This window comes from Centroberyx gerrardi, chromosome 11, assembly GCF_048128805.1.
Source record: "Centroberyx gerrardi isolate f3 chromosome 11, fCenGer3.hap1.cur.20231027, whole genome shotgun sequence".
In the NCBI taxonomy this organism is placed as follows: Eukaryota; Metazoa; Chordata; class Actinopteri; order Beryciformes; family Berycidae; genus Centroberyx; species Centroberyx gerrardi.
Genome location: NC_136007.1, coordinates 16,744,820 through 16,757,124, shown reverse-complemented (window position 1 = coordinate 16,757,124; position 12,305 = coordinate 16,744,820). Strand labels below are relative to the sequence as shown.

Genomic DNA, 12,305 nt, shown 5'->3' with positions numbered 1-12,305 from the left:
GTGAAGGAAATGGAGTGGGAGTTTCCCCAAGGGCATCAGAGCATGAGGCACTAGCTCTTTTTCAGCCGTCCATCTTTTTTTCAAATCCTCCCATTTTCTCTCGCATAGCTCAGTGATGTTGAGACTATATAACATCCGGTCAGAATTGAAATGTGATAAATTTATTCATAGTGGGATATGTTTAGGGTTGCAGGTCTTTTTACCCATCTGCCTTTCCTCGAGGTTTAGTTGGTGTGCTCAGCCGTAAACTCTACCTTCCCTAGAGTCCTATCTTCTGTTAACATAGAGAAAGCATGGTGAAGTAGAAAATGCTGCGGTGTGCACACTTACATTGCCCCTATCTCACTTTCAGGGGCTTAAATATTTTACACGGCAGTTATGTTTTACAGTATCATACCGTAGCATTCCTAGCTGGTGTGTTTGGAGGCGGAAGGAAATCGTTGTGAATCGTGGAATCCTTGTTTCATGGTGTGTTTAAGGGCAGAGCAGATCATTAATTAGTGTAATCGGTTATATTTGGTTCTACTGACCGGCCGTTTGCTTAATCGTTAACACTGCCTTTAGCGTTCGTCAGACAAGTGCTGATTAGATGAGTCACGCAGTTCATGACAGAGTCAAAACACTGTTACTCAGCAGTAAACGGCATCGCTTGTGCACAGAGATCAATTAACACGTCTGTGTGAAGGCAGAGATGAAACAGATACCTTGAGAATCATCAGTTGTTCATTTCTCCTCAAACTGAAATGATGAACTGAATGAAGACCTGTAGAAGAAAAGGGAGATGCTTCCTGCTGCTTGTCAGGTTTGGCTCTAAGAATAAAGGGCTGGGCCAAGGAACTGGTGTTTGGCCATTATCTGACCTGAGATATAAAAATACAACCTTTGTTCCTCAAACTAAATTGTTCAAATAAACTACAGTACAAGAATAAGTCGGCACTGGTTGGCATGAACATATCTCTTATTTGGATTACACTGGAAATGATTGCCTTCACCACCGTTTAAAATGTAAGACAAAAATCTTTGAAGCCAGCTGGCACTGGTCAGCCGAGTTTATAATGACTGAGATTTATTTTCCTTACTTTGTATTTGCAGTAGGTTGTTCCCATAAATGTATGCCCATCTACAGCCAAAATGTGAAATATTACCTCTCTACAAGCCTGACAGGGGCTGATGTTTATTATTCTGTTTTGTTTGCACTCTTCATCATAACATGCTTACAATACCTGAGAAAAGGGATATCATAGAATGCATTTGTCTATTATATTAACTCTCATAGAGGGGATATATTGTGTCTTATTTCACCTGCGCCTCAAGCGTTTTGTTCCCCCATGGTCTGAGGAATGAATTCCATAAAAGGCGAAGCATCTGATCTCAGTCTGAGGTAATTCCCTGAGGTTTATCGTTTCTTAGAACAGAGACTGGAAGGAAAAATGTTTCTGATACTGCAGAGAGACATTGTAGGATTTATAGAACTTACGGGCCGCTCTTAATGTTCTCGATGCTTAATTGAATGAGTGCAGGATAACAGATCACTTGATTAGTGTATTCTCCATTTGACCACCATCACCTAATGAAGCTTCTGGGGCTGTGGACCACTGGTCAGGATTGGGGGAAGAGGAACTCTGAATAATTCAGTTGCTGTAGTTGCTGGGTCCCTGCATGGCTGCTGGTGTGTTGGTGGTTTTTTGGGGGGGTCATGTGGTCCTGACAGCTGGTGAGGCAGAGATTAGGGATGGGCTTGGTGGGACAGAGGGTGGTGGGCACCTGGAGTCTGGGAGGAGCCAGTCTCTTAGTAAACCCCACCCCCCTTCCCCCAACACACACACACACACACACACACACACACACACACACACACACACACACAGGGAGGGAAGGGGAGAGACAGAGAGAGACTCAGATTTAGGCGCTGCATGTGCAAGATGTAAAGGAGTTCAAAGCTAAAAGACTTCAATAAAGACTGAGCTGAGAGACTTTGGCCATCTTAAAGGTGAATGGCATCATGTTGTCTTATATTGTCCCTCTCATAGATACTGTTGCCAGGTGGGTCTGGTCCACACAATGGACTGACCTTTTCAAATCGAGAGATGATGCCTCGTTACCTAGATCTAATGTTCTCACGCTGGCTTGCTCTTTCCTTAACACAGCCGTGTTTCAAAGAGACTGCAACGTTTCACATTTGATCTGAAAGGACAAGGACCAGAGTCGTTTCCCACAACATCTCTGCTAACTGTAGACAGATGTCAGACCCAAATTCACTAAGGGTTACAATAACTCTTAACCCATGATACGCACCCCAGATGAAGAGAACATTACTTACCACATGCAGTGAATGATCATAACCAGAATGTGGTGCACCTGCAAGCCATGTTTGGGAAATGTTTGGGGTTTTTGCAGGACATTTGGTACATATATTAATTATTCGTGGGCTTAACGATGCAAAGAGGACTGGTCAGGGAATCACAATGTTACCACACAATGTGATTTTATTGATCCCCTTTATTGATCCCCGTAGGGAAATTCTCTTGTTGTTTGCCCCCTTTCCTCAGGGAAATCGGAGCAGAGGGTCTGCTAGTAGCATTCAGTGTTTTGCTCAAGGACACTTCAGCAGGGCGGATGCTTGTTGACACAGGGGTTTGAACCCTGGTCGTCCTTTCAAAAAGTTGTGGTGGAAAAGTATAAGTGCATAATCTTTGGATTTATTTATCCACGGAGTTATCAATAGCCCTGTCGGATGGATATGTATCACTCTATTAAGCTCTGTTCAGGCCTCAGAGCCTCAAACATGGACCACCCACTTCCCTCCCTGCCCACTCCAGACTATTTCCATCTCCTCTCCACCGCCCACTGCAAGGGGTTCGGCTTGGGAACCGGAGAGCTTCCTCATGCTCCCATCTTACATTTAATCGACAAACCTGCAGGTACTCTTATTGCTTCATCCCCAGTAAATACCACGCAACAATTTAGCTAATGAAAGTATCTTGTGTCTAATCTCTGGATAATGACCACGAGGGAAACGCTACAATATGCGCAGTCTAAAAATGAGCTCGAGCTCAAATAACAATAAGAATGGGATTATGCGTTAGATTTTGAACCATCGCCCCTATACTCTTCTTCCAGGCTTGTATCCAGGGAATCTTGTGGGACGCAGAGAGGGTACAGCTGCTGGATGCCACGCCAGCGAGTCACCACCGCACACATTTAGCTCGTCTAGCAGTACAGAAAACCAACATGGCAGCTGCTGGGGTGGGGTGTTCCCGAATTATCGGCAGCTCATAGTTTGGATGTGTATCACAAAAGGAGGCCATGATGCATCCTGACTATCCTGGCGAGCGTCCCAACACGGCATACTCTTTGGGGCATGGACCTCTTAAGAGAGACCAAGGGAGAGTCTTGTTCAGTGTTTCCCCCTGCATTTATTCAGCGCTGGTGCCCCGTCTGCAGCTAGAAAATTAAAACTGTATGAAACCAATACAAAGGCAAGACAAAGACAGAGCCGATACAAGCCAGCTGCAGCTCAGTTAGTTCATATGTCATGATACAAGAATTCAAGTGCGAAACAATAAACAGGTACTGGAAGCAATAATGGAAACGGGGCTGAAATCCTGGGTAACACATCATGCCCTCACCACTGTAACAAATCTGAGGGAAAACACAGCTCTTTGTTTGAATGGCTATAATAGGCGTGCCTTAGTTGGTTAACGGGGCCTATATAGTGGAGAGCAGGGGAGAAGGTGTGGCCAGAGACATCTGTCCACTAAGTAGGCCATATTGTGTCAACAGCTGCTGTAGAGGGAAAAGAGCCTGGAGGAGCGGGTCTGAACTAAGTTGAATCATTTAGACATTACAGGAAAGGTGTAATATTATACTCTGTTTGTGTGTGTGTGTGTGTGTGTGTGTGTCTAGTGAGATGCAGCTATAGCTAAAAGGCATGTTAACATGTCAAGTATAACACAAAGCTGACCTACTTCTCGAAGCTTAATACAGCCTTTGGTTGGCGGGCAAGGAGGACCCTTTATTTTTACCTGTGTCTAGCACATCCAAGGTGCCAGTAGGCTGGGCAGGATTGAATTTATTAGATGTAGACCAGTCTCAGTTTGGCTATCCTTCTCTTTAATTAGGATATACACAATATTTCAGAGCCGCCTCTTTTTTTTTTTTTTATCAAATGTAATTGGAAGTTAATACAACATTGAGTTGCACTGAATCTGTGAGCAAACCATGCATCCTTTGCACAACCTCACACCATGCACGATTATTAGTAACACTTCACCACACTGGAATTTATGGGTAACATCATTTTTTAATTAGTCCTGAATCAGCATTTCAAATGTACTTCATTTAAAAAATGCATAATAATGAAGCCCTCTTGGCAATTGCAAGCTCCTCTGTTTCTGTAACTCTCTTTTGATTTTTATGTCTTATATTAATGTAATGTAATTTAGCTTTGCCAAGCAGAATAAAGCCAGCAGTCACTGTCACCATGATTAGCCTTTAGAACAGATTTTACATTTGCACCAGTTGATGCCAGACTACCAGCGGTCTCAAGCAATCTGTCTTTGTACTCCACAGGTTACCTGCCTCCAAGATTTCTTTGGTGATGACGATGTCTTCATTGCATGTGGACCGGAGAAATTCCGCTATGCCCAGGACGACTTCTCTCTGGATGAGAACGGTGAGCACAAACACATTAGTTTACATCACGGTACACAAAGTACAGGCTAGTAACTGTATACTTACATAGAAAATACTAAGACCTGATGGCTAAGACCTGATGGTGAGCAGTAAATTAGCATTGTGCAGTATTTTTTGTAAACCATGGTAAATATTCTCTATAATAATCAATGTTGTGCAGCAATATTGGCCTAAAGACAGTAATACATTGCCTTGTAGTTGAGAAAAGATGATTATAAACATTTTGCTTACTTGCTTTAGTTAGAATATATATGTTTGAGTCCTACTTAACTCCAAAAGAATAGTGCTACTAACTGAAGTCAGACTTGATTCCTGGTTACTAAATTGTATTTACATGGTAACTAACCCCTCCATTGGTTTAGAAGAGTGATGAAGTTGTGACATTATTACTCAATATCCACAGTGAAAGTAGCAGATAACTCCAATGGAACAGTATTGGCATTTCAGAATGGCCAATTATGAAAGTACAACAGCAAATAACACCAACTGTATGAGAAATTCACTCGCATGCATTAATATGCACTTGACAGAGGGCTAAGTTGCAACATTTATGTAAGTTTTCACATTCTAAGAAGTTAGTGTCCATTTAGTGTCCATTTATTTCATCCTGCCCACATCTGGCTGTTCACAGGAGTGAACCGCTACGTTTGTCTCTGTTAGAGGTTGATATTATTGTTGGTTTTTATAAGAGCACTGTGTAAGTTGAAGGCATCCAGTGGACTGCGTGTTACTACATTTCTCATTTTAGGAATTTAGCTCACGCTCTTATCCTGAGCGACTTACAGAAGGTGCAAACTCTGGAATAGGTGAAACTGATACAGTATATCGCCATGGTTTTATGGTTATATGTGGCAAGAGATTTTAAGTGACTTCAAGGTTAGTTTTCTCAATATTCTGGACTCACCAACTGGAGTCCGAAGCTTGGGTTGCACTTGAGCACCTACATTAGATCATGTGTATGTAAACTGGATACGTCCACACAGACTGAGCGATAAGTAGTTCCCAGGGTGTCATTTAATATAACACTTACCCATTACGGGCCCTTTTGATGTTTCATAATGGATTTGTCTGTAAGACTCTGGAACAGATGTTATGTTAACATACTAAGCTGTATGCTTGTATATAGTGAGGAGAAAATATGTCTGTGAGGGAGAGAGGGGGTGGGACAGCGAGAAAGAGACAGAGGGAGACGACTGTTATCTTTAGTCAGCAGCAGGGATAGCAGTAGGTAGAGGGAGAGCCATTAATCTAGGTGGTGATAGGTTTAGGCCAGTTGATCTGGTGGTGCTGATATTGTTGAGTAGTCGAGGAGAGGAAATGTAAAACTGCTCGTCTCACTGAGTCTCTCTGCTCCCCACAGACCCTGAAAACCCTATTTTTAACAACACGATCCACTGAGCTTTCTTTCGCTTAAAGTCCCCCCCCTTCCACCCCCACACTTCCATGTTGTACCTCCAACATTCAACATCTTATGAAAAAGAATGTCTCCTAAACCTTACACAGCCCTAATAAAGGGCTGATTTGTCATGTGCATTGTCTGTGACTCTGTATTTCCCTCCATCGCTGCCTGGATGGAAGTGGATCTTGGTAGGATGGGGATGCCAGAGAATTTATAATGATCTGGGTGCTTTTCCTTTTGCCTACTCTCCTGATTGAACCAAACCTAAATTGTTTCATGGGGCCTATAATAACCTAGGTTAGTGGGGCAATGCCGAACAAGATGGCATCGAGCTGGCCGAGAGAAGGAGAAAGCCCTCTCTGTGCTACGTCACATGGACATTAGATGGACAGCGTCGGCATAACATGGATCACATCCGATGATTTACCGTCAAATCCTGATGTTTTGGACTGCAATTCTTCCCTGCAAAGACATACAGCAGTAGCTGCTTTTTGATGTGTTTTAAAGGTCAAAGCACATGATCAGGATTTGGATTTCCACAAACATTATAGCCACATTAAATGATGTACTGTCCAATTCTGTACCAGCTATACTTTTGTCAGGGCAGGAGACAAACTATTTTTCTCAGTTTCTCTGCTCTTTGGCTTTGTAGGGCAGAATTGCTAAAATAGACCTTGATCCCTTGTGGTGGTTTTTGACCCTCTTTATATTAAATGCAAGACAATGTGGATGGACATTCAGATAAAAGAGAATTTATGCATGTCTGTTTATACAGTAACAGCATCACTTGTAGTCGAGCAGGAAATCTGTGCAGATGGACTCGAGGCTATTTTGAGGCTACTGAGTAGACGAGACAAGCTGTCAGTCTGAAGTATACTCGAAAGCATGGTGGCATGTCTGCGTTGCAAACAATGGCACATGAGTATACGTCTGTCTGTACCCACTAGTGTGTGAAGGTTAAGAGAGAGAAGAAAGACACAGTAAGATCCCAGGAGATGGAGGGAGGACAGATAGTATAATTAGCATCAATAGTGGAAGAGGAGAGAGAGAGAGAGAGAGAGGAGGAGAGGGAGAGAGAGAGAGAGATAGAGAGAGAAACAGACACTCACGGTACAAGTGGAGGGGAAGATGGCGAGGGAGGAGGAGAAATGTCTGGAGTCTGTCTACCCTGATTAATACAATGACCCAGAATATTCTGCACAGCAGCATACATTTCTATATGCTGTACACAAACACTCACCTCCGCACATTTACATGAAATTCACAGACGACAGATCTCCAGCATGTAAACCCAGGAATATAAAAATAGAATGCAGATATTGTATCAAACTATGTACACAAATAATCATACATTAAATTGAAATCTAAAGATTACATGCCTTAACAAAGCTGCTAATTGTTGCTCCAACAAGATTAACAATGACCCATACAGAAAACAATGGAGTGACAATGAAGGTCATTGTTGTTGACACATCTGTGTACAATGTGGCTATGATTTAGCATTATAAAGCCACCATGCTCTCATAGAGACTGGTGTCAGTCTCTTTTGAGAGGAAGAGGCTTGGTGACAGTCTGCAGAAAAGTCTCTTCCTTCATCCATGTTGCCTTTCATGCTTTTCCTGGGGATGCTGCTGCAGTCACTCTTCTCTTTGTCTCCTTGTCATGCTCATGCTGTGAGAGCGTGTGTGCACATATCCGTGTGTGTGTTTGCATGCTTGTTTGTGTACACATATCCTTGTGTATCTACGGTGTGTATTGTACTGTATGAGTTCATGCTGATGGGAGTTTGTACCTACGCTATACGGTTCTAGCTAATGCCTGCATTTATATGGAAATGCAACGATGCAAATATTCCTTCACCATGTCCTCCTAATTTGTATGTTTCTGGAATCAGTCTACCTAAAAAAAAGTACAGTTCCCTTTTGTTTTTTTGCAGATAGAGGGCTTCACCTAGATAATGTTTCACAGTTATTCTCCAACATATAATTTACATTAATTTCATTTTGATTAACTTAAAATCATTTTGGGCAGGGCTGCACAACCCCCCCCCCCCCCCCATACACACACACACGCAGCGCTCACTGAGGCACTGTGGGGGGAAAAAGTGATGATGTCTAACTCTGTGTGTGTGTGTGTGTGTTTCTCTCCACAGAATGCAGGGTGATGAAGGCACCCAAAGCTCAGAGGGGTTTGGCTAAGAGTCCTGGTCCGATCAGGCGCAGCAAGTCTCCTGCTGAATCGAGTGAGCCCCTTATTATCTGACCCACACTGTAACTCTCCCTGTTTGAACTGCAGCATAAACTGGCTTCGCCTAATCCTATAAATCAAAACAAGGAAAGTTGGTGGCAATTAAAACTAGGCCAGTGTAACGCCGGGACCTTAAATGAACTCTATAATCTAATAATATAATTTATAAAAAAATATAAATAATGCATGATTGTTTATTTAGGGTACTCTGATGACTTGAAAAACTGATGCTTGTGTGACTTCTACCGTACTGCCTGGTGTACGAGCGCACACTGTATTTCCCTTACGGGGCTCTGTGCGACCTAAATGGTGCATACCATAATTCCACTGACTGTCCTTGCACCAGAAGGCCCGGGTTCAAGCCCCCAAGTGTCCTCGAGGAAGACGCTGAATCCCAAGCAGCTCCAGGGCTTTTGTTCTGCAGCTGACCTCTGACCTCTCTCTGAAGAAGGGCAAACATTAAGATGAATTTCTCCTTCATGGATCAATAGAGTCTCACAGAAAAATGGCACAAATACACACACTACGCATTTTGCACATCTCCTTCAGGAAGTGGTCATGTTTATTATGTAAATAATTCAGTTAAGGTCCTAGTGTTGCACTAGCCGCCTCAATTTTGCCTCCAACTCTCTTTTTTTTTTTTAACCCAGACTACGGCAGGTTTTACTCATCCAGCATTAATCAAACAGTAACAAAATGTATCCAACTATATGACGGGTGCATGTGGGTTTTTTTTTTCATAAATTTCCATGGTGTGTGGTTTTTCTTTTCTTTTTTTATTTGTTTTTGTTTCCTTTTATTCTTTTGTCTGTAATCTGCAGTTTGCTGTCTGGGATTTGACACAGGGCAGAGAGGGAGTGAAAAGCCCGGCGCTCCTCTTTGTTGTCGCTCTGTGCTCAGAGAGCTGGAGTCAGACTGTTGTGTTTATTGGGGGTCCAGAGGACAGCAGCTCCTTAATCTCAGCACAACACCTCATAAAAACCCACTAATACACTAGAATGGGGACAGTGAAAATCCAGCCTTTGTTTATTGAGGGTAATCTGATGAGATTTAGAATTTCATAATGTTACTAATGCAGATGCTTTCATTTACCACTGGAAAAAAATATGAAAAGTAAACAAAGGTAGTGGCTCAATGAACAGCTCTCAGCTGTCTGTTTGGCTGTTAAAGGGGAACACCAGCCATTTAAAATGTTTTAATATTATTCAGTAGGTAATAGAAGAGACTTGCTTGAATCTTTCAGGTTAGCAATAAATGCTTTTAACACAGGAAAACAATGCCATATCTCTGTGTTATTTCATTTGCCAGTGTTCATAGTTTATTTGAGGGCGCCACCAGTTGCCTTCCATCTTTGGCTGAGGAGGACAGCTGTGCTCTGCCATGACTTCTGACCATGTAAACAAATACGGCGCAAGCCAGACATGCGCAATAAAACCTGGCATGCATCTGTTTCCTTTGACAGCGTTCGCGTAAACTATGAATACTGGAAAACAAAATAACACAGAAATGTTTGTCATTGTCAAAGATATGTCAGTTTTAACAAATAACTTGGAGGAAAGGGGTGATTCAATGGCCAGATTGCCACAGTGACAGGTGTGTTAAGTACCGTGTAGGGCATGGACTTGAAGTGATGTTGAACTTTGCTAGTACCTTGGGTCGTGTAGCTTTCCTGGACAGGATGTAACCCCAAAATCGCTGATTCTCTGTTATCTGTTGCTCCGGTAGAGACGTTTGGACAGTTGCGTTTTTTTCTCTTTCCATTCACTGCCATTGTATGGCGAAACAGGTCTGAAAAACACACTTCTAGCACATAAAAGCATAGCAGATTCTGACAATATATATAAAAAAAAACTAGTCATTCCGCAGAATTTTTTTTTTAAGTGAATTGCTTCCTTTATGTTATTAAACCAAGTTTAATAGTGTAACACTGAAATCCGGTCAGAAGAATTTTGGTGTTACACTTCTTCAAACTGAAAGGTTTAATAACATAAAGAAAGCGATTCACTTAAAAAAAAAATTCAGCAGAATGACTAGTTTTTTTATATATTCTTAGAATCTGCTTTGTTCGCGTTTTTTTTATGTGCTAAAAGTGTGATTTTCAGACCTGTTTTGCCGTACAATGGCGGTGAATGGAGCCCCAGAGCAACAGATAACAGAGAATTGCTGATTTTGGGGTTATATAATGTCCAGAAAGCCACACAACCCAAGGTACTACCAAAGTTAAACATCACTCTAAGTGCAGGGCTGAACCACAGCCTGGAGGGATAGTAGTCCAGCTCCCTGTCCCCCTGTCCCAGTGTGTCAGTCCACAGTATACGTTTCACGCCTCTCCACATGGTAGGTGGGAGGGCCGTTGTCGTCTCCGGCCCTGCTGGCTCACTCAACTCCTTCAGTGCTCTTTAATATTTCAGAGATCACTGATGGGGGATGGCCTGGCCTTTCAGACAGCAGATGGATGGCCAAGAGGCTGGTGAGGCAGTAATATGGCAAGCGGCAGCCTCCCCTGTAGTGCCGAGAGGTCAGCAGGGTGATGATGGCTGCAGGACAGGATAGGATATTTAGTTAACTTGTGTGGTGCTGGCCTGGGGTGCTGTTTGGGATTGGAGTAGTTACTAAATTTAAGAACATTTCGAACCGTATCTCCCCACCTTGTGTTCCCCTTTCAACACCAAAACTCTGTAATCAGAATCTTGAATACCAGAACGCCATAAAAGAGCTGGATCTCGGTATTTCTCATTCATTTTTTTGTTCTGTTTTGTTTTTTAAATATGTATATTATAGCAGGCTCCTGAAATTCCTGAAAAGACGTCCTCTAAGATCATTCATTATTTAACAAAAGCAGGTGTATATTACTATGGTTATGTGTGAGGCTGAAGTCCTTTATTCTTTTTGGGGTCTTATCTTTATTTTTTTCTATCATCTTAATTTATTAAATAAAAGCCATATATTCATCCATTGAGTGCATGTTTCTGTTTAACCCTTTCCTGACTTTCTTTTAAAGCATCAACTAAGGTTTGTAGTTATTTTAGTTTTTTTTTTTTTTTCCCCAAATATCAACTAAATTTTTAGAACTGTCATGCTAAACAATATCTGAACTAATAAATGTCTTTTTATGTGATGTAAAGCAAAAATCCTCTCTCCATGAGAACTAACGTTATTTTTATAACCTTCAATAGTTCTGTGAGCTCAGTTATCACCACCATCTAGTCTAGACCACCAGTTGGTCTAGACTAAGGCTGTATGGCTGCACATTATGGAAAAGAAATTGCAAATATTGTAATTGCTATTTGAATTGTGATCTATACATTTGAGTCAACATTTCTTTATTCCTTGTAACAAAGCTGAAAGCACAGATTCAGTGGTCTACTAGAAGTAAATCTTTAGAATGAACATACTAGTATTATAATAAATGAAATAATTTAGGCTGTTTTTAAAAGTGTATTGGCTGTAACTGGCTGAAGCACTCCACAACTGCTGAAAATTACAGCTGTCAAATTATATGACTAAACATGAATAGTGCAAACGAACACAGAAAAATATCAAATATATCATTGTCCGGCTATCTCTGCCTCTTCGGCTTCTGATTGGTTAACAACTGGTACGGAGGCTTCTGATTGGCCAACAGCTCAACATCAGCTGTGCATGTACCTAGCGCATGGACACTGCAGAGTGAGATTCGCCAACAGATGCGGTTCGCTCTCACACGTGTGTTCAATCGGTAGTGTGTGTGAAAGAGATAAATAAGTGAAAAAAATCATCAGAAATTAGAAATTGCACATGCTCAAATCACAATTTCAGTTTGGATTTGATTTATCATGCAGCCTTACTGAGCAGCTGGCCTGCTAATCGGCCACATTCTCCTCTCCCTGGTGTCTGGTCACGTCTCTGGCCTCCAGCAGCCACCTTGTCTCTGTATAATATGGGTGCGCTGCTTTTACTGAGCAAAGCATTGAAAGGCAAAGTG

The 12,305-nt window shown here is 42.0% G+C and overlaps 1 protein-coding gene across 1 annotated transcript in view; it reads left to right on the top strand.

The window, feature by feature from the left end:
- Positions 1–12,305, top strand: part of LOC139910803 (neuronal migration protein doublecortin-like) — a 30,874-nt gene that overhangs the window by 15,187 nt on the left and 3,382 nt on the right. Inside the window, exons 4-5 of the mRNA XM_071898228.2 lie at positions 4,573–4,675; positions 8,247–8,336. Of these exons, the coding sequence (XP_071754329.1) occupies positions 4,573–4,675; positions 8,247–8,336 (193 nt within the window). The remainder of the gene's footprint in view (positions 1–4,572; positions 4,676–8,246; positions 8,337–12,305) is intronic.